Source organism: Myotis yumanensis, unplaced genomic scaffold (genome assembly GCF_028538775.1).
Source record: "Myotis yumanensis isolate MYYU_CA2020_CCGP unplaced genomic scaffold, mMyoYum1.0.hap1 SCAF_3, whole genome shotgun sequence".
Taxonomy (NCBI): domain Eukaryota; kingdom Metazoa; phylum Chordata; class Mammalia; order Chiroptera; family Vespertilionidae; genus Myotis; species Myotis yumanensis.
The window spans coordinates 209,086,061-209,106,502 of record NW_027223754.1 but is presented as its reverse complement, the minus strand read 5'-3'; the positions used below and the strand labels follow the sequence as shown (position 1 = coordinate 209,106,502).

The following is a 20,442-nucleotide window of genomic DNA, read 5'->3' as shown; positions in this document are numbered from 1 at the left end:
GGCCCGGCCCCTTTGTCCCTGGTGGCCAGGCGTCACTGCTCAAGTGTGCTCGCAAGCATGGGGTGGCAGCAGGAGCCCATGCAGGGGTGTCTGCAGTGGGCGGGTTTTACAGAAAATCATTCCTATCTCTCTAGTGTGGATCCCAGGGGCGGAGCCTGAGTCCATGTGCGAACCAGGCTGGGGAGGGAATTCCTCCAGGGCCGGGGCTGCGTCCCCTGAGCCCAGGGCCAGCCCAGGCCAGGCACTGGCGGGTGGTCAGGAAAGAGGGGGAGGGCACGAGGGGTCGGGCTGGAGCTCCCAGGGGAGATCTGGGATCTCAACCTGCTGGACTGGCCGGCTCTGCTTGTGCTGGAGAGACAGGGAGACGCGCTTGCGAACTGTGCCGTGGGGAGTCCCCGATGGAGGCCCACTCGGGGCACCGAGGCCACGGGAGGCAGGACCACTTACTGAAGTGCCTGGGCTCCTTGGCGCGGGGTGCGGGCTTGGCGGAGGCGGGGCCCCCCGGGCCCAGGGCCTGGCGCCGGCTCTGCAGGGCCTGGTAAAAGCCCAGGGCGCGGCGCTTGGCCTTGCGCAGGATGTGGCAGACGTACTGGAAGATCTCCTCGTAGCAGTCGCCCGGCTCGGCGTAGCTGGCCACCGTGCTGGAGGACAGGTAGCGCTGCCGCTGCTCCAGCATCAGCCGGTGCTCCCGCTGCTTGGTCTCCGAGAACTGGGTCGCTATGACAACGAGGCACAGGTTGATCATGAAGAAGGAGCCCACCTGTGACCAACGGGAGGAGAGGACAGGGACAGAGGGGACAGAGGGTGGGGAGAGGCAGAAGTGAGGGTGGGGCGAGAGGGAGACAGAGATGGAGACAGACAGGGACACAGAGATGGAGACGAGAGAAGAGGCAGAGCAAGAGCAGAAAGGGAGACAGGAGGAGGGGCAGATACGGGACAGAACAGGGGAAGGACAGACAACCAGGGACAGCAGGTGCACAGAGAGCAAGAACAAGGAGAGACACCAAAAGAGAGAGAGAGAGAGAGAGAGAGAGAGAGAGAGGGAGAGAGAGAGAGAGAGGCTCAGAGAGGATGGGGACAGAGGCCACGGGAGACGCAGAGACGCAGTGACGGGCAGCAGAGGGAGACGAGGAAGGAGGTGGAGGGCCCGGAGAGACGGAGGGGCACAGCACAGGCAGGGACAGGAAAAGAGCGCTGAGGCCTTGCTCCCAGAGGATGTCAGGGCCGCAGGCGGCCGTGGCCCAGGCAGCTCCCCAGGCTCCACAGGGACCTGCTCCAAACCCGCTCCCCTTGGATCCCAGCTCTGGCCTCACTGCCCTCCCACCAGGGACTCAGCACCGAGGCCCCTCCCAGGCCTTCTGGGCCCTGAGGCCCATGTCTGCTCTCTCTGACCTTGCCTTTGGCCCCAGCTGGGCATCCAGACAAGAGCAGAGGAGCATCCCTGAGAAGCTTTCGCTGGTGGGGCCCTATCTGGCCTTGGATGGGGTTGTGGAGGCGGGGGGGCGGGGGGGGGAGTGGCCCAGTGGCATTAGGAATTCTTGCCACCTCAAGTCCCAGGGCTCAGCTCCAGGGGCCCCTCCTGCTCCAGTTTCCAGAGGGTGGGCCCCCCCGGCATTTACTAAGCCTTTGCGTGGGCTCAGGCCCTGCCAGTGAAGGGCAGGGGGGTGGCTTTTCATCCTCTTCCAGGCTGCCCACCAGGAGTTCCTGCAGGCTGAACCCGTCACTGATTCACCCTTCCCGCCTCTCCCCAACAGCATGGCTGGGGAGCTGGGGTTCTGGGGCCATGAGGTGAGAGCTTCCAGGCCGAGAGGACTCTGGGAAAATTCCCAGGTAAGAACAGGCCCCACTCGTTCACACTTCCTGGGGACCTGCTCCGTACCAGCCTGTGAGGAGTTCAGATCCTGCCCTCTGGAGCTCACACCTGTCAGCCTTCTACCCAGCCTGCCCCTGCAGCTGCTGCCCCTGGGCCTCCATTTCCCCATCTGTAAAATGGGAGGCTCAGCAAGACCAGCTTAGGACTTCTGTCAGCAGAGGGAGCCCTGGGGATCTGGGTCTGAGGACTCCTCACGGGCATGGCGGGCGCCTCACCTCTCCGGGGTGCCGGCTCCTCATCTGCAGAGCGAACAGGTGGCCCTGCGTGGCCAGGGTTGAGGGGGTAAATGCCCGCACAGCCCCCCAGGCTCTGCCTGGACTGGCCCTGTTCCCCATTTCACTGTGAGCTCAGGAGTGGAGGGGCCTGCTCTGGGCCACTCAGGAGTTACCGACCCAGAATCGGCCCCGAACTCCACCCGGAGGAGCAGCCAGGGCATCCCTCAGCCTCCCTCTGGGATCCGAGGCTTCTCTAGCCACCCCAGTGGGTCATGTCCCCCTGCAGGAGGATCTGCCTGCGTCAGGGCCTCTGTGACACCCCCCCTCCCCCCCCGCCCAGAAAGCTGTCCCTCTGGCCGTCACACCCACCCCCCATTTCCCTCACCCCCGAGCCTTTAAGGCTCAATTCTGGTGTCACCTCCTCCGGGAAGCCTCCCACTCCCCCACCCTCCTCTGAGCTGGCGTAAAGCCTTCTCGGGTGCCCCACTATCATGGCTCCCTAGATGCTGTCGCTGTACCCATCTTCCCCATGGGACTAGGAGCTCCCCCCGGCAGGGCCTGTCTGACCCCCGGCTCAGCCCCCAGCTCTGCCCAGGGCCGGGTGCAGTGCAGGCCTCCCTGAACGTGCCGGGGAGACACTGAACCAACCGGGGGTGAATGGCAGCTCTGAACAAAGCCTGCTGCTGCCTCCTTTCCCCTGGTTGTCTCCTGTGGGTCCACAGCCCCAGCCTCCCCAGGTAGGCACAGAGCACAGCCAACAGCAGGTGTGTCTCAGGTCACCTGTCAGCTTGTCCTGAACCCCCAGGTCAAGGTCCCACCAGCCCAGGATGGGGTGCTGCCCCAGAGGGTCAGTGTGGCCTCTCCCACCCCAGGAGGCCAGAGCAGCCAGCTCACAGCAGAGGGCGCCGGCAGCCACTCCCCCAGGAGTGAGTCACCTTGACATTTGGGGACTGTGTGGGGGCAGTGGCTGCAGCTGCAGTCAGACACCACACGGTGGATGTGCTTCTCGGGGGAGACTGTGGGGGGGCAGGCGGGGCTGGCCTGGAAGCGGGCTGAGGCGATGGAGCGCCTCCTCGGTCTCCAGGTCCCCCCACAAGGCATGGCTGCCTGCGAGGGGGGACCCTCCCAGAGTCTCGGGGAGCTCCGCCAGGTCACGGCAGGCTCGGTCTCCTCTCCAGAGCCTGCTCGGGGAGCAGCCCGGGCCTCCGGCTCAGAGCAGCCGGGACAAGAGGGCTAAACTGGAGCCGGAGAGCTTCCATCCTGGGGCTGCACCCGGCTCAGGTCAATGAAAAGCATGTTTTCCCAGGGACGACGAGGCCGCGAAACAGGAGCGGGAGCCGGGGGTGGACTCAGATGCCAGAATGAGAAATGAAGACAATCGGAAGTGATGGATGCCTCCAGTACCGCCCCTGACAGCTCCCTTCAATCACCCGCTGCTGAGCTGCATTTAAAAAATTCCTCCCCCCGCCCCCGTTCTCTCCCACCCAGTCTTGCTGGCTCTGAGGAGCTCCCCGGGTACTCCCAAAGACCCCCCACCTGCCCCCTGGTCCGTGGGTCCTCGAGCTTGCCCGGACAGCCCCGGCTCCTCGGACACTTACTATGATGAGCAGGATAAAATAGATGAAGTTGTAGAAGGAGTGGGCATCCATCACGTAGTACATGATCTCCACCCAGCCTTCCAGAGTGATCACCTGCAGCCAGGACAGAGCAGAGGGGAGGGCGAGCCTGAGCCAGGCCGATTCTCAGGAAGGGCAGGCAGCAAAGGCAGCGCCCCAGACAGAGGCCCTACTGTGTGCCAGGACGCTTGACACACATTACCTCTCATACAGGCCAGCCGTCGTCATCCTCATTATACAGGTGAGAAGCTGAGGTTCAGAGAGGTTAGGGCACCTGCTCAAGATCACACAGCCAGGGAGTAGAACAGAGGCTTGGTCCGATCCCTGTCGCTCCAGAGCCCACTCCCTTCCCAGTCTACCACACCCTGCAAGTAGGGGTCCCTGGTCTCCGGCTCCGGCTCTCTCTAAACCTCAGCTGCTTCTCCTCCGTGTATGGGGCTGTGGAGCCCACCCAGCAGGGCTGCCTGAGCTCAGCAGAGCCTTGGAGTGTGGCAGTGATAGGCTGGTGTGACTCTGTCCCCACACACTCCTTCCGGGAGAGGGAGGCAGAGCGACACACACAGGGTCCTCCTCCCCGGCTCTGCTGTCTGCTCACTGCTGGCAAACGCACGAGCAGGTGGCCCCTGGGCAGCCCGCCTCCCCTCTCCAGCCGGAGGGTCCCAGGGTGCAGCGCTGGGCTGTGGTCACATCACACCTGGAAGCTCTGAATTCTGTGGTCCTGCCGCTCCCCAGAGCAAAGTGAGTGGAGCAGCCCCCCAGTAAGGCCCACTCCTCCTCAGGGGCTTCACGCCTGCTCCTGCCCCTCCTTCCTGCTGTCCTCAGTGACCTTATTGAACACACCCCGCACACGGGGCTGACCGCTCTGCTCACATCATCTGGCCCATTTTTCTCTGCCACTCAAGGTGGGGGAGCTGTTACCCATTTTAGAGATGTGAAAACTGAGGCACAGAGACATCAAGCAATATCCCAGAGTCCTACAGCCCTTTCTTTGAACCTCAGTTGCTCTGTCTATAATGTGGGCATGACAGTGCCCATTGTGCCAGCAAGTCGGGCAGATTTCAATGAAACAAGTGGCAAATGCCTAGCACAGAGCCCTGGCGGCCAGGTGAGCTGCTCAATCCACCCCACCCCACCAACCCCCAGCCCCAGGTCCCAGCATCGGGGCTAGTGTCTCACCTGGAAGATGACGATCCAGGCATAGCCGATGTTGTCGAAGTTGATGGCCCCCTTGTGGGGGTTGGCGCTGCCCGTGCGGCACACGTTGTAGTAACGGTTCCAGTTGACACAGAGCCCGCTGGCGTTGAGGTCCGGGCGCCCCGCCCCGAAGTCGTAGACGTCGTCCTTGGACAGGCAGCACTCGCGGCCCTGCTCCTTGAGCGGAGGGATCTCATGGCAGCCCATGATGCCGTTGTCCCCCGAAAGGGAGCAGATGAAGGGCATCTCGTCGTCCTCCTCCGGCTGGTAGTAGGGGGGCAGGGCCACATCCCCTTGTCTGTCCACAGGTGATGGTGGGCAAAAGAGGAGAAGGGGAGGGGTCACTGCTATGGTCTCCAGGCCTTTGCACATGCTGTTCCCTCTGCCTGGGATACCTTTCCCCACCTCTGCCATGGCCACAAAACACGACCCGCCCCCGCCCCCCGGAACCACTGTGGTCAGTTCCAGGGTTACCCACCCCCCAGGAGGATTCCCTGAGGGAGCCTTCTCAGGATCAAACAGGACTGATCCTGGGCCCCCTGTGGCCAGACTGTACCCTGCACACGCCTCCACTATTGCTCCTGGGGCACATGCACTCAACTCCCCTGGGAGGCTGGGCTCTTTTAGGACAAAGACTGGGTCTCAGTAACCCTAGTCCCCACACACTGTTTTGTCAGCACAGAGTAGGTGCTCAATGAACAGATGCTGAGATTTACTGACCCACCCTCCCCATTGATGGGCCTCGGACTGGTCACTTCCCCTCCCTGGCTTTCCATTTCCTTATCTGAAAAACAGAGATGACAATCCCTGCCCTGCCTCCTGCAGGGGTCATCTGTGATTCACCAGAATTCCAATCAAAATCTCAACAGGATTTTGTCTGTAGAACCTGGCCAGATAGTTCTAGGATTTATCTGGATGAGAATAGTCAAGACAGTTTTTTAACTGTAAGACAGCAATATACAAACTGAATACAGTGATATTGTAACCAGAACAGAAAGAATCCTGGAACATCACAGTGCACAGGGGAAAGCCCAGGTTTAAAAGAGAACTTAGTATATTACAAAGATACCTTTTCAGATCCACGGGGAATGGAAGGACGAAACAATAAATGGTGTTGGGATCATTGCTATCCATTTGGAAAATAATAAAGAAAGATCCCTACCTCACACCATACACACAATAAAGCAAGTTGGAGAAAAGAAAATGTTATTAAGAAAATCCTGCCCTGGCTGGTGTGGTTCAGGTGGTTGGAGTGTCATCCCATGCACCACAGGTGCATGGGTTCGATTCCCAGTCAGGGCACATACCCCGGTTGTGGGTTCGATCCCAGGTTGGGGCCTATGCAGAGGCAACCAATCAATGTTTCTCTCACACATTGATGTTTCTCTCTATCTCTCTCCCTTCCTCTCTCTCTAAAATCAATTTGAAATTTTCTTTTCTAAATAAAAGAAAATCCTAAGGTTCATCTTAGGATTTCACATTGTTGCAAATCTCCAAAAAATTTCCAATATATTTCTCAAAAACAACCTGTGTATAAGTGGACCCATGCAGTTCAAACCCGTGCTGTTCAAGGATCAACTGTAGTTTGCTGCTTCCACTGTGTTGGCCCTGATTCCCAATGACCAAGTGAAAACTGTATTAAGTGAGAGTCACTAGGAGCTGAATGAACCTCTCAGGGCCTCGTTTAGACGGGGACTTTGCGACACCAGTTTTGAGAGCTCAGAAGCCTTCATGCTCATTTTGGCATCCAGCCAGTCAGAGGAAGCCCACCACCAACTCACCTGGCACATCGCTGACCTCTCTGCACCACTGGGAATAAGGATTGGGAACAGGTGCTCAGTGGGGAGACCTTCCTGGCCCTAAAATACTCAGCACCACGGGTGCCCCAGGTGAAGCTGCCGGGAGCCGCCAGGGGGTGGGCCCACACTCACATGGTGAAGTTCTCCTCCAGGAAGCAGCGGTTGCGCAGCAGGCCGGCCCAGAGCTGCACGCCGATGATGCCGAAGATGAAGAAGACGAAGAAGCAGAGCAGCAGGACGTTCCCCAGCATGGGCAGCGTGTCCAGGAGCAGGTTCACCAGGATCCGCATACCTGCAGGGGAGGGGAGAGGAGGGGGTGGTCAGACAGGGAGCAGAGGGCCAGAAGAGGAGCCGGGAGAGCAGGGCGAGAGAAACAGAGAGGGGAGTGGGAGGGAAGGTGGAGCCACGCGGCCCAGACCTTCTCCTTGGTATCTGCCCCTCCACCCGGGGGCCATGGAAATGGCTGTGGGCCCCACCACACTTCCTCTAGAGCAGTGGTTCTCAACCTTCCTGATGCCGCGACCCTTTAATACAGTTCCTCATGTTGTGGTGACCCCCAATTTCATTGTTACAAATTGAACATAATTAAAGCATAGTGATTAATCACAAAAACAATATGTAACTATACATGTGTTTTCCGATGGTCTTAGGTGACCCCTGTGAAAGGGTCGTTCGACCCCCAAAGGGGCCGCGACCCACAGGTTGAGAACCGCTGCTCTAGGAAGCAGCCCAGGACAGTCCCTGCTGGGCTGCTCCCCCGGGCCCAGCCTTTTTGCTCAATTAATTACATTTCCCTTGTTCTCCAGGATATTAAAATTCTGAAAGGCTCCTGAAAACCCGCCCGGCTGACTTCCCTGAATGGCAGCTGATCCCTCCTCCCTCCCACCTCCCTCTATTGAGCTGGGCCCCAGCTCACTGTCCTCCCTGGGGCCCCGGGAGTCCCAGGGCCACAGAGCCAAGGCATAATTAGCTAATTAGGAACTGAGAACAAATCCATCATTTCCGTGCGAGGGACAGCGAGCCACGGAATTAGGGACTCCAGGAGGACTCGTGAGACCCTAGCTAATCCTCTTTTTATGCCCACAGTCAAGGAATTAGCCAAGGCACTGGGCACAGGAGATGGAGGCAGAGAGAGGAGAGAGAAACAAAAAGACAGATAAAGAGAACGTGAAGAGACAGAGAAACATGGAGACAGAGGACAGAAATGGAGAGAAAGAGAAACAGACAGAAACGCAGAGGCTGCCTTCAAGACCTGCCACCATCTGCTTCAGACCACTCCTCTCTCTCCACATCTCCCCCTTGCCAAGTCCTCCTCCTCCAGGCAGTCTTCTCGGATTCCCACCCCCAGTTAGCCATGAAGCCCTCCTGGAGCTTACTCGGTTCTGCTCTCCTACTGACTTTTCTGGCCTTTAGCCTAGCATAGGAGCCAGGTGGGCCTTGATAGGGGGAGGAGGGGCAGTCTGCAGGCAGCCCCATGAGTGTGGTTGAGGGCCCTGCTTCCCACAGCCAAGAAGGGAGAGAGTATGGTGTGTCCTGTGGGTGGCACCAGGGTAGGGACCATCTCTGGATGGCATTTATTTTACTTTTAAATATTTTTTATTGATTTCAGAGAGGAAGGGACAGGGAGAAAGGAATAGAAACATCAGTGATGAGAGAGAATCATTGATTGGCTGCCTCCTGCACGCCCCACACTGGGGATTGAGCCTGCAACCTGGGCATGTGCCCTGACCGGGAATCGAACCGTGACCTCCTACTTCAGAGGTCAACACTCAGCCGCTGAGCCACAACAGCCGGGCTGGATGGCATTTAAAGTCAGGAGCTGGGAGGAGACGGATGACAGATGGGCAAACTGCTGGAGCTGCTCAACCACTTCACCCCTTTTCACCCGGGACCCCTAGACAGGACCCTCTGTTCTAAGGGGGCCCTTTGGTGGCAGACGGGGACCTGGGAGGAGATGGCGGATGTGCTTCCTGACTGGCACCACCCCTGGAGGTCCCGGTGCTCTCCGCAGACAGGTGCTGCCAGCGCAGATCAGCGCGGCCGCTCTGCCAGGCCCGCTCATGCAGAAACAGCTGGACTCGCAACAGCCTCAGCCGGGGGCACAGCCCACAGCCAAGAGGGGGGCAGTCAGGCCGAGGGCAAGGTGGCCAAGGCTGCAGCCTGACCACGGGGCTCCCCTCTCCCTCTGGTCTAGCCAGGTAAGTGGAGGGTGCTGAGTGGCCAGGAAAGGCCGAATGCTGCTCCTGCCACTGCCAACGCCAACTATGGTGGGTGCCCAGGAGGTCGGGCCAGGCAGCATACGACCCAGCCCGAGGGCACAGCTGCTGTCCCAGCCCAGCTGGGGGCGACGGTGAGCTGATGAGGGGCCTCAGAGCCCACACCCCAGGCAAGGAGTGTGCACCCTTGCACCCTCCATTCCAGAGAGGCCTTGGGTTCCTTCCCAAGGTCATCACGCTCATGCCCTAGGGCCGTGGTCGGCAAACTGCGGCTTGTGAGCCACATGCAGCTCTTTGGCCTCTTGAGTGTGGCTCTTCCACAAAATATCACAAAATACCACGTGTGGGCACGCACATACAGTGCAATTGAAACGTCGTGGCCCATGTGCAGAAGTCAGTATTTTGTGGAAGAGCCACACTCAAGGGGCCAAAGAGCCGCATGTGGCTCGCGAGCCGCAGTTTGCCGAGCCGCAGTTTGCTGACCACTGCCCTCGGTGGTGTGGGTCCGGCCCATGTCCCACTGAAGGTGCCCACAGCCACTGTGGCACAAAGATCTACTCATTCTTCAACCGCCCTCCCCAAAGTACATGGGGCCCTTCCCCGCGGCCCCCACTGCCTCCATTAGAACACGTGTCCCATGGCCCACACGTCTGCCTGCAGAGAGGAGCTGGGGTGCCTACATGCTAAAAGGAGAGAAAGGGGGTCATGAAAAGGGGCAACACGCTCGGGTTGTGCAAGCACAGGTTCCAGCCCTGGCTCTGCTCCTGGCCAGCTGGTGGCCTCCATTTCCCCATCTGTAAAGGGGGCCAGGGTCCTAGGGCTGTCGTGGAGATGAAACAACCTCACCATGTAAGGCACCGAGGCGGTTTGTTGTAAGCACCCGACACATTGTAGCCATTTATCATTAGCAGGACTTTTCTGGAAGATTCGGAAAGTCACTCCCGCTCTGCCCACCTGCAGTCCCTCTGCCAGGGCCACACTACTCCCAGGCCGGCTCCTCCTCTGCCTTTGCTGTGGGGTTGTCTGCCAGGAACATCCCCTTAACCCTCTTGCGCTTGGTGAGCGTCTTCCAAAACCCGGTTCCGCAAAGACGTCCTGAACCTCCACCCTCAACGCTCCCAGCATCTCTTCATAATAACAGCACCCGTGCAAGGCTCTCCGCTAAGCTCTTTACACACATTACGGCATTGCACCCTTTCAAAACCACATGGAAACTGGTATTACTAACCCCATTTTATCGTGGAGAAATGGAGGCCCAGAGAGGAGCGTGGCTTGCTTGCAGCCAGTGGAGGGACCTCCAGTTCCTGGGCCTGCAGCTGGGGCGGGACAGCGGCCTTCCCCCAGCTCGTCAGCTCTGCTGCCCTGCCCATGGGCCTGCCCTGGGAGCTCGCTGTCCACCTCTGCACCGCCCACCCCAGGCCCAGCCCAGAGGCCTCTGCCTGGAGATGAGCTGTTGCTGGTCCAGGGATTGTGGCTGGACGGGGACCTTGGGGGTGGGCAGTGGCCCAGGCCAGGCTCAGCATCTCCCCCAGCTGCCCCTGAACTCCCCAGGCCTCCGTACCCGCCGCCACCACAGCCTGGGCCGGGGTGTGCTGTGGCCAGGTGTACATGGGGCCAGCAGCTCAGACTCCGCCGGCTCAGGCCTTCGCAGTGACTGCCCTACTTTCTCACTGGAGAAAAAACAAGCTTTCATATTTAAATGGCTGGGCCAGTAGGCTTTGGAAGGCACTACACAGGCTTAAGGGGTGCGTAGGCCAGGCAAGGCAGGAGTCACCGGGTGGCAGAAGGGGGCACTTTTATTTTTTTTTAAATATATATATATTTTTTATTTCAGAGAGGAAGGGAGAGGGAGAGAAAGATAGAAACATCAAAGATGAGAGAGAATCATTGATTGGCTGCCTCCTGCACACCCCCACACTGGGGATCGAGCCCAGAACCGGGGCATGTGCCCTGACCAGGAATCAAACCGTGACCTCCTGGTTCACAGGTTAACGCTCAACCACTGAGCCACGCCGGCCGGGCAGAGGGGGCGGGCGCTTGTAGAGATAATCCAGCCCCATCGTGCCAAGGCCCAGAAAGAGCCAGTGACGTAGGAAAGGTCACACAGCAACGAACCAGAGCCCAGCCTCTTGACGCAAAGTCCAGTGTTTCCTTCTCTCCGCCCTGTCTCCTTTCCTTTACCCATCAATGGGTGAGCGGCCGGGACAGAGACCTGCAAGGGTGGGCTGGAGGTACACCCTTTGCAGGGTTTCATAAAGAGCACCATGACTTCCAGGTCCCCGACCCAACCTGCACAACGTTTAAAACCACGCATTTAGTCGAACCCTGCCCCCTGCTTTGTGCAAGGGGGGAGCCGAGGCCCAGGGACCCTCGGGGGCTCCCCAGGTCACACAGCATGCTCCTGGCAGGGCTGGAAACCAGGACTTGTGCTCCTGACAACCCCACTGAGTCTCCCTGGCGGGTCTTGTTCTTAAACTACTTTTTAAACAGCAGGCAGCCACCCCGCTCTCCACTGCTGTGTAACTAGTAACCTGTCATTTGACTTTGCCCTTTCCCAGCTCTCCAGCCTGCCATCTAGTGGCGGACGTGAAAGCTACGGCTGCTGTTGAGAAGACGAGTCTCAGGGTGAAAGCTGCTCTAAGGAGGCGACCTTCAGAGGCACTTTGGGGAGCCTGTGTCCCCCTCACGTATTCCCTGGTGACTCGGGCAGAGGGCAGGTGCCTGGGCACCCAGCTGCCCCTCCTGCCAACAGGGAGCTGGACCAGTGGGCCTGCCCCAACCGCCTGAGGCTCCTGTCAATTAAGTTACTCAAGAATATGACTTTACCTCAGGTCCCCTTTCCAGGGGAGCAGGGGAGGTTTCTAGATCAGGACAGGGAGTGCGTCGGTTATATTGCGGGTCCCAGAGTGTTTGGGCTCCCATCACGCGCCTTGCCAGTTCTGAGAGAAGATTCATTTGTGAACCGGCTGAGAGGCGGAGCCAGCTCAGGGCGGACACAGGCACTCCCATCTCCCCACCCTGAGCCTTCAGGGCCCCTATTAGCAAGTATGGGGGGTGGGGGGGCCTGAGGAAGGACCCCAGCCCTCTGCAGGCCTGGTCCCTGCAGCCTCCAAAATAAGAGCCTCCAGGTTCTCTGGAGAACCAGGCAGGCTGGCGGGGGGGACTTGAACGTGACCTCCCGCCCCAGCTGGTTTGGCTCAGTGGGTAGAGCGTCGGCCTGCCGGACTGAATGGTCCCAGGTTCCATTCCAGTCAAGGGCACGTGACCAGATTGTGGGCTTGATCCCCAGTAGGGGGCGTGCAGGAGGCAGCCCATCAATGATTCTGTCTCATCACTGATGTTTCTATCTCTCTCTCCCTCTCCCTTCCTCTCTAAATCAATAAAGATATATTTTTTTTAAAAAAAGAAAAAGAAAGTGACCTCCACAGCCAGGAGCCATCCAATGAGCTCCCACACGGTGGGAGAGGGAGGGAGGGAGACACACGTGCCCACGTGCCCCGGGTGTGTTCATGTCACATGTGCACACACCCCTGTGTACACATTCCTCACATTTGCACACCCCACACACACGCACACGCCTTCACATGTATATATCGCTCACATGTACACACATACCTTTACATGCGTGCACACAGCCACGTGTGCACACCCATTCACATGTGCATACCCCTCATATGTGCACACATGCCAGGCGGTGCCCAGTCCACTGTGTGGCCCTGAGCTGTCTCCTCCTCTGAGAGGGGGTGGGGGGCTGGTGACACCACCCTCCCAGGCTGCCCTGAGGATCAGGAGTTGTTGCTGAGGACAGATGGATGGAGGGGCCAAGGCCTGGGTCCCCACTGTGGGCCACCCCTCACGTGTGCACACACACCCCACATGTGCACGCCCTTCACGTGCGGGTGGGTGATAAAGCTCAAGTTCGAAGTCACTTAGCACAAGTGAGGGAGCCTGGGGACCCTCCTTGGTGAAAAGCTGCACAAGGTCCTCCCTCACACTGCGCAGCTCCATTCCACACCTGGTGCACTGTGGCCGCCGCCTCCCCCAGGAACCTCGCTCCTGAAAGCCAGGCTCCCCAGCGCCCTGCAAGCTTCAGGCTCAATACTGGCCCGTGAGCCCTGTGGGAGCAGGACCGACACCTGTCCGGTCACTGGGGGTCCCCTGCCCAGCACAAGCCTGGCCCTGAAAGGGTGAATGGGGTCTCTAGGGGCCCGGGGGGTGGGGCACCAACTCACTGGGCACACGGTTGATGGCTTTGAGGGGCCGCAGGACACGCACGGTGCGGATGGCCGACAGGTTGATGTTCTGAAGGTCCAGCGAGTACTCCACCATCCTGTGGAGAGAGGGGAAGATGAGGACGGTGCAGGAGGGCCAGGCAGGGCCACAGGCCGGACCACAGAGGCCCCTGGCCACCCACACCCACCCATGTGCGCCCATGCCTGCCTGGGAAGGTAAGTAGGAAAAGGAGGTCAGAATCCAGGCGGTGCCCAGTCCACTGTGTGGCCCCGAGCTGTCTCCTTCTCTGAGAGGGGGTGCAGGGCTGGTGACACCATTCTCCCAGGCTGCGCTGAGGATCAGGAGTTGTTGCTGGGGACAGAGGGATGGAGGGGCCGAGGCCTGGGTCCCCACTGTGGGCCGGTAGCTCCCGCCTCCGGAGCAGCCTCCAGCCCAGGGAGGGTCAGCCCCATTCCTCAGAGGGAGGACTGAGCAGCGGAGGTCGCTGGGCTGGCCCAGCTGGCAGCTGGACGTCACAGTCCTCATCTCTGTCCACTGGAACCTTCTTTACGCTTAAGGTCCCGGGCAGTTGCCCTGACGTCCACACTGAGCCAGGCCAGCGAAGGGGAAAGTAAGGCCGAGAATGATTCAGACCCGGCCCTCCCCTCAGCAGTACCCACTCGGCAGGGGAGAGACTCAAACCGGAGCCCTCACCATGGCCCTGGTTTTCTTCCTCGGGGGGCCCCCCAAACAGGTCCACCCTCCCCCTGAGCTCTGCGGCATCAGACCTCCACAGGCAGCAGAACTCCGGGTCCCCTCTGTGGTTCCCTACCCTTCCACCAGATCCTACCTGCCCCCCCGCCACCCCACTGCCCCAGCGCCTGCAGCCCCAGCCTGACCCAGCCCCACTCACCAAACCTTTCCCCCAAACCCCCACCCCCACCCCAGGGCTCCAGCACGGAGGCCGGCTCCACCTGCCGCCACCGTCATCAGCAGGAAATGAAGGCTTTTTCCACGCACCATGCAAACCTGTCCGATTGTTGTAAAGCCTCCACCCCCTCCTGCTGCTTGAAGAGTAATTGAGTGAAAGCTTCCTTTGCCTGAAATGCCTCATCCATCCCCCAGCTTTCTAGGGCACAGGCTCTGGCTCAGCTCTCTCTCTCTCTCTCCCCCCCCCCCTTCCTCCCTCTTTCTGTCTCCCCCTTATACACACACAATCACACACCTGCACACAACCATTGGTGCACACACACACTCACCCCTTACACACCCTCATTCACACGCACACTCCTTCCAGAGCCCCAGTTCAGATGAGGGGGCTTGACCCAAAAAAAGGTGACAGAGGCCTAGAACTAGAGACAGACACCTGGGGGATCAGAGGAGAAGGGAGGCAGGGCGGGAGGGGTGCCAGGGGCAGCCGCCCTGCAGAGAGGGGGAGGGTTGAGGGGGGATGGGGGCCGTGAATGAGGGCAGAGGATGATCTGAGAGGGGGGCATCGAGAGAGTGGAGCTGTATGAGGATTCCGCGCGTGGGTGAGCCAAGCTGTCGTTTTCATATTTTGTAGAAAGAGCTCTCCAGGCAGCCAAGGAGATATGTGTGATGAAGGCGCTGCGGGGGTGGCACACATGGGCACACAAACAGGCGCTCTTACACTGATGTGCACACACACACACACCAGGCCTAGGAGAGCCTCCCCATCACCCCATCGCAGGTTCAGCTCCTGCCAGCCCCTCCCCCGCACCCCCCCAGGAATGCAGCCCGCTGCCTCCTGCCCGGGCTCTCTCCCTCCTGCCAAGGGGGCAGCACCAGGCCCTGGGAGAGCTGGGCCCCCCAGGCTGTGGATGCCTCGCTGGGTTGCTGGAGGTGGGGGTTCCCAGCCGTGCCAGGCTGAACCCACCTGGCTCTATGTTCCAGGAGCCCCAGGCTCACCTGGTGAGGTCCAGCAGGTGCCAGACCAGGATCGGTTCCCGTCCCATGAAGTCTCACAGTAAAAATAAACAGATGCTTCACCGAGGATGGTGAGCCAGAAAAAGCAAATGGCTTTGAAGGCCTGCTGCCTGCCAGGCCCTGCTCGCATACTCGCCCAGCGTTAGCCTGTGTGAGCTCCCGCACCACCTGGATCGCACCTCCACCCTCTTCATGCACCCCGGGACCAGGGCAGACCACGGCCACCGCCGCCAGGGCACGGCTGCAGGAGCCCTCAGGACGACACTGCCTGGTCTGACTCCCCATCCCTCCTCACAGAGCCCAGGTCCATGGCCACTTAAGAAGGCACCCTCCCTTCACCCCGACCTGATGCCCCGGATCTTCAATGTGGAAACACGCCTCCTGCAAAAAGCCCCAGGACCTCCTCAGTTGCAGCCCTCGGGGTCCCCACTGAAAAGCTCCCAAGAAAAATTTCCTAGAGAACTTAGTGTCAAGATCTTAGCTCTGTTTGAGCTTCCTGGCTGTCAAGTCAAAAAGGGAAATGTGATGAGTTACTGAGTTCTGAGCAGCATGGAAGATCTTATGGATTCATCCAGGGACTCCATTAGCCTACACATTCCTCCCAGGTCCTAATTCTCTCTTTCATCTTCCATGAACCTCATGGGGGTGTTTGCTGCAGTTGCCTTTCCTGTCTGGGAAACGAGACGAGGTGCAAACGCATTCAGTGATAAAGGGCACATAGTAGGTGCACAATGAGAACTCAGAAATTCTCATTCCTCTCTGAGAGGAGGAGGATCCGCTGGACAGGATGGGGAGGGCTGGGGAGAACATGCAGCTGGGAGGGAGGATCTGTGGGTTTCACTCTCTGCCCCGGGAAGCACACTGTCCTGATGGTGACTCCATGCACCGATGAGGACAGTCTGCCCACAGCTCCACCACCCCTGCCCACATCCAGAAGCCCTCCCTCTCCTGACACCACAGCAGCCTCCCGGCTAGTCTCCTGCCTCCTGCCTCCTCCCCAACAGACCACCTTCCGCAGGAGAAAACCTAAAACTAAAATCTAGCTGTGTCACTCCCCAAGTTCAACCTTCAATGTCTCCCCACTGCTCTCAGATCAAAGACCCCGCCCCTGGCCTCAGCCTTCAAGGCCCTCCAGTCTGCCTCGGTCCCCTCCCCCAACCCTGCTCCTACCCCAGGCCTCCCAGGCACCAGGCCAGGCCCAGGAGCTCCCCACACACACCCTTCTCTCCCCTGTCCTCTGCACAGTGCCCTTTCTCCTCACTCTCATTCTTCCTTCTCCACGAAGCCTTGCGCCCCTCCCTGCACCCCAGGCTGAATGCGCCATCTCTGCTCCGGCTCCTTCCTCACCCTGCTAGTCTGAGCTCCCCAAGCAGCCCTGAGCCAAGGACTGGGAGCAGCAGTTTACCTGGGAGGGGATCCCAGGAAGCACAGTGAGGGAGGGGGAGGAGGAAAGCCAGTGAGGGGCTGTTCACCAGCAGGTGACCCCTGAGGGCAATGACGGTGCCATCCCAGTGGGACACCCCCCCTTGTGGTCCCTGTGAGGGCAGGGGCTGCAGGATTATCCCAGGACTGGCTGAGTACTGGCCACGCCCCCTCTCCTCCTCAGACACAGCACCTGCACCAGCCCTGCTGCACACAGTAGGCACGCAACACACAGTAGGCACTCGGGGAACCTAGGAGCATGAGTAAAACCTGTGACAGGTGCTCTCCTCCCCTCTCCTCCCACCCTGAGTGACAGCTGTAGGAGTGTCCCAACCCCAACAAGAGCAGGTGAAGAGGGGCCACTGTGGGTGAAGAAGCGCCGGGCTGGCTCCCCTCAGGCCCCAAGTTAAGACATCACTTGCGGGAGTGAGAAATTAATTCCTAATTGCACAGTTACATTATCACATGGCTTCAGTGCTAAAAGTCTAAAAAAATCAACAAAACCCCCACTCCCTCCTGCCAGCTCCGAGCGCCTAATTAGGTAGGTAATTTTGCTGTAAAGCGAGCACTTCTGTCCTGACACCACCCCAGGGGGAGAGTGGCTGCACCCGGTTCCCAGGTGTCATCTGGGGAGAGGGACGCGGGTGCAGTCAGGCTGGGGTGGGGCTGCAGGGCGGACATTCACTCTTAGGGCACCGTGAGCCCCACTTAGTCCCGCTGAGGAGCCTCCTTCCCTCCCGCCCACCCTCCTCCCTCTCCCCGCCACCCTCCCCGCCCTCCCTGTTCCCCTGGATCCCAGGAGATGCCCAGAGACCCAGGCAAGCCAACCCGGGACGCCATCCCCCGGCCACCATGACTGGCTTGGGATGGGCCATATGACCCCAGGCAGACCCAGCCCTTGAGCCAGCACTGCAGGGAAGAGGCGCCTTCCTGGCTAAGCCACCGCCTGGAAACCGGGAGGCGCTAATGGCCATCTTGCCTCTGCGGTGGCCTGAGAATTTTGCCAACACAAAGGAAGGCTGAGGCCAGAGTGGCAGAGCGGCAGGATCCTGACCATATGGTCCGACCACTCCCTGCAGCTGTACCCGGACCCCACACCCGCCCTCTGTGCTTCCAGTCCTGTGAGCCAGTCCATTCCCTCTGGGACTTGGGGCCCGTGTGCACTGGCTTCTGTCACAGCAACCTGGAGTCCTGGCCAATTCACAGGGTCTCCGAGCACTCGCTCTGCGCACCGCTTCCCGTGGTGGGACCAGGCGCCACTGAGGTGAGGAAGCCGAGGCTCAGAAAGCGCCCAGGTCACATGCCAGGGAGTGGGGGGTCCAGGGGCTCTGTGGGACGACACCCCCCCGTCACACACCTCATCAGCCATCAGGCCAGGCCGCCTTCTGGCTCCTGAGCACCCCCCAGATGGCCAGTAAGCACAGCACAGATGGCAGCACACAGGATAGGGCCAGCACGGGGCAGTGTGTCCCAGTGGTTAGAGCCTGGGTTCCCATCCCGGCTCCGCTGCTAGTGCACCGCGTGACCTCGGACGAGTCACCAAACTGACTTCACGGGGGTGTGGGAGGAGGAAAGTGTTCCTTTATGGATTCAGCGCTTAGAACCGAGCCTGGCACAAGTCAGAGCCGGACAGTGTCAGCTAGTCTAAGGCACAGCCTCGTCCGCTGCCTCGGGTCCCGTTTGCTCACGAGTCACAGGACGCCTGCCTCAGCCCTTCCCTGGACCCACCTCCTGCCAGAGAGCCAGGCAGTAGGCCTCTGGAAGCTCCCTGGCACAACCCCAGCACTGCCCACCACTCGCCCTGCACCCAAGGGACACCCAACGTCTCCAACTCCCAGAGAGTGCCATGCCGTCTCCAGCCTGCACAACCCCGAGTCCTGGCCGATGCACAGGGCTCTGCCTGGAGTGCCCTTCCCAGGTTTCCAGCTCCCACCCGGGGCAGAACTGAGCGCTCCTGCCTGTGCCCCCCATGCCTCTATTGGGGCACCCCTGGCTCTGAGGCCTGCTCTGTCACCGCCCTGTTCCGCAGAGCCAGGGCTAGCTCACTGTCCCTGCTGGGTCCCCAGCGCCCAGCCCAGGGCTCCCCACGCCAGCTTGTCAAACAAATGACTTGAAGGCCTGGATTGGGGGGGATCGGGGTGGGGAATGCTTGGAGCTAACAAGAAACATCAATGACTGAGATTGAACGTCTTTCCAGGAAATACCCCTCCCTGGAGATGATTTCTGTGTATTGCTGATAAAAATAGGGTGTTTCCTCAATCTTTTCAAGGGGCCCATGGGGCCTTTCTTATAGTTTAAGATGTAGCTCATGGAAAGGAAGCTGAGATGCTGGAAACAGCGGATCGTCTGTCAGGAGGCAGCTCTGTGCTGACTCAGGCTGGTAACTAGACCACCAGCCCACGCCACTCTCCCCGTACCTAGCGCTCAGTAGGTGTTCAGTGGAGGGAGGGAGGGAGGGAGGGAGGGAGGGAGGGAGGGAGGGAGGGAGGGAGGACATAATGGAGAGTGAAAATCCGAGGGCAATAACATTAACTTTGGCCAGGACTTATTGATGGATCAATTTCACCCATCTCTCCTCACAGGAATCCTATGAGACCAGAAGAACAGGGGTTATTCAGCCCACGTGACTGATAAAGAAAATGATGCTGAAACCAACTCAGGTCAGGTTCGGAGTAAAGGGGGAACCCGGGGTTACAAAGCTGAAGGAGGGGCTGCACAGACAAAACCCGGGCTGGCGGGAACCAGGGCAGCTCCAGGGACCTCGCGGCAGGAGGCCCTGGACCCTCTGCAAGGCTCCACTCAGGGGGCCGTGCTCCAGAGCCAGACAAAACACGGGCTGACCAGTTAGGCTTGAACTTCAGATAAATGACAATCTATGATTTTTTAGACCATGTCCCAAATATACCTCCTGTCTACCTCCCTTACAATTTAGCTTCATTTTGTCAGAGTCTTGGTACCACCACAAGGTAGAGACCCTCTGAGCTCCGTCTACCAAAGCCTGGGAGATATGTCCCTCTCCCGGGACCTCCTCCCTCAGGGCTGGCGAGGCCGCCCAGGTCCTCAGGGCAGATCTGGTAGAATATTGTGGCCTCTGAACTAGTCCAACCCTCATGCTGTGAGGCAGCGTGGGCTCCGGGGGCAGTTGTACCCGAGCACATGGGAGATCTGCCTCGCGCAGGCGCTGGGACCTGGGGCAGGCTGCTCGCCTCTCTGAGCCTCCAATTCCTCTCTGAAAAATGGGACTCCCAACCCCAAATCCTCTGGACCATGAGGATGTAAGAGCGCCCGGCCCAGTTAGCAAACACGAGTTCTGGTAAACCACCTTAAGCAGCGGTTCTCAACCTGTGGGTCTCGACCCCTTTGGCGGTCAAACGGCCCTTTCACAGGGGTCGCCTAAGACCATCCTGCATATCAGATATTTACATCACGATTCATAACAGTAGCAACATTACAGTCATGAAGTAGCAAGGAAAATAATTTTATGGTTGGGGGTCACAACATGAGGAACTGTATTTCAAGGGCCAGAAGGTTGAGAACCACTGAGTCCTAAAGGATGTGGTGTCTGCCTGGCGGAGGTCCTTTCTCTGCTCTCAGGGTAAGAGCCCGGGACTTGCCAAGCCGACCCTCCCCACTCCCAGGCCACGTGGAGTGGACGCGCCTGACCTCTGACCCACCGAGTGCTGCTGTGGGGCTGGATCTAGGTCTCGCCAAAGTGCTGCCTCCAGGCTGCGGTGATTGGCTCAGAGATGGGCACATGACCCACACCAGCCAAGCCAAGCCAAGCAGGGTCAAGTCCGCACTCGCTGGGAGCGGCTGGGGAAGGAGAGAGGGTTTTGCGTTGAACCTGAGGGAGTGGGCTGTGGACCCGGAGACTGCCCGCAGCTTCCCACCGAGAGGAAAGCTGCCAGAGATGGAGGTCAGCGCAGAGGAATGAGCAGTCGTGGGATG

The 20,442-nt window shown here is 59.5% G+C and overlaps 1 protein-coding gene across 1 annotated transcript in view; it reads right to left on the bottom strand.

Moving 5' to 3' along the window:
- Positions 1-20,442, bottom strand: part of CACNA1I (calcium voltage-gated channel subunit alpha1 I) — an 84,461-nt gene that overhangs the window by 37,265 nt on the left and 26,754 nt on the right. Inside the window, exons 4-8 of the mRNA XM_070411167.1 lie at positions 13,146-13,243; positions 6,830-6,989; positions 4,881-5,196; positions 3,687-3,779; positions 448-760 (exon numbers count right to left, since the gene is read on the bottom strand). Coding sequence (XP_070267268.1) covers positions 448-760; positions 3,687-3,779; positions 4,881-5,196; positions 6,830-6,989; positions 13,146-13,243 — 980 coding nt within the window. The remainder of the gene's footprint in view (positions 1-447; positions 761-3,686; positions 3,780-4,880; positions 5,197-6,829; positions 6,990-13,145; positions 13,244-20,442) is intronic.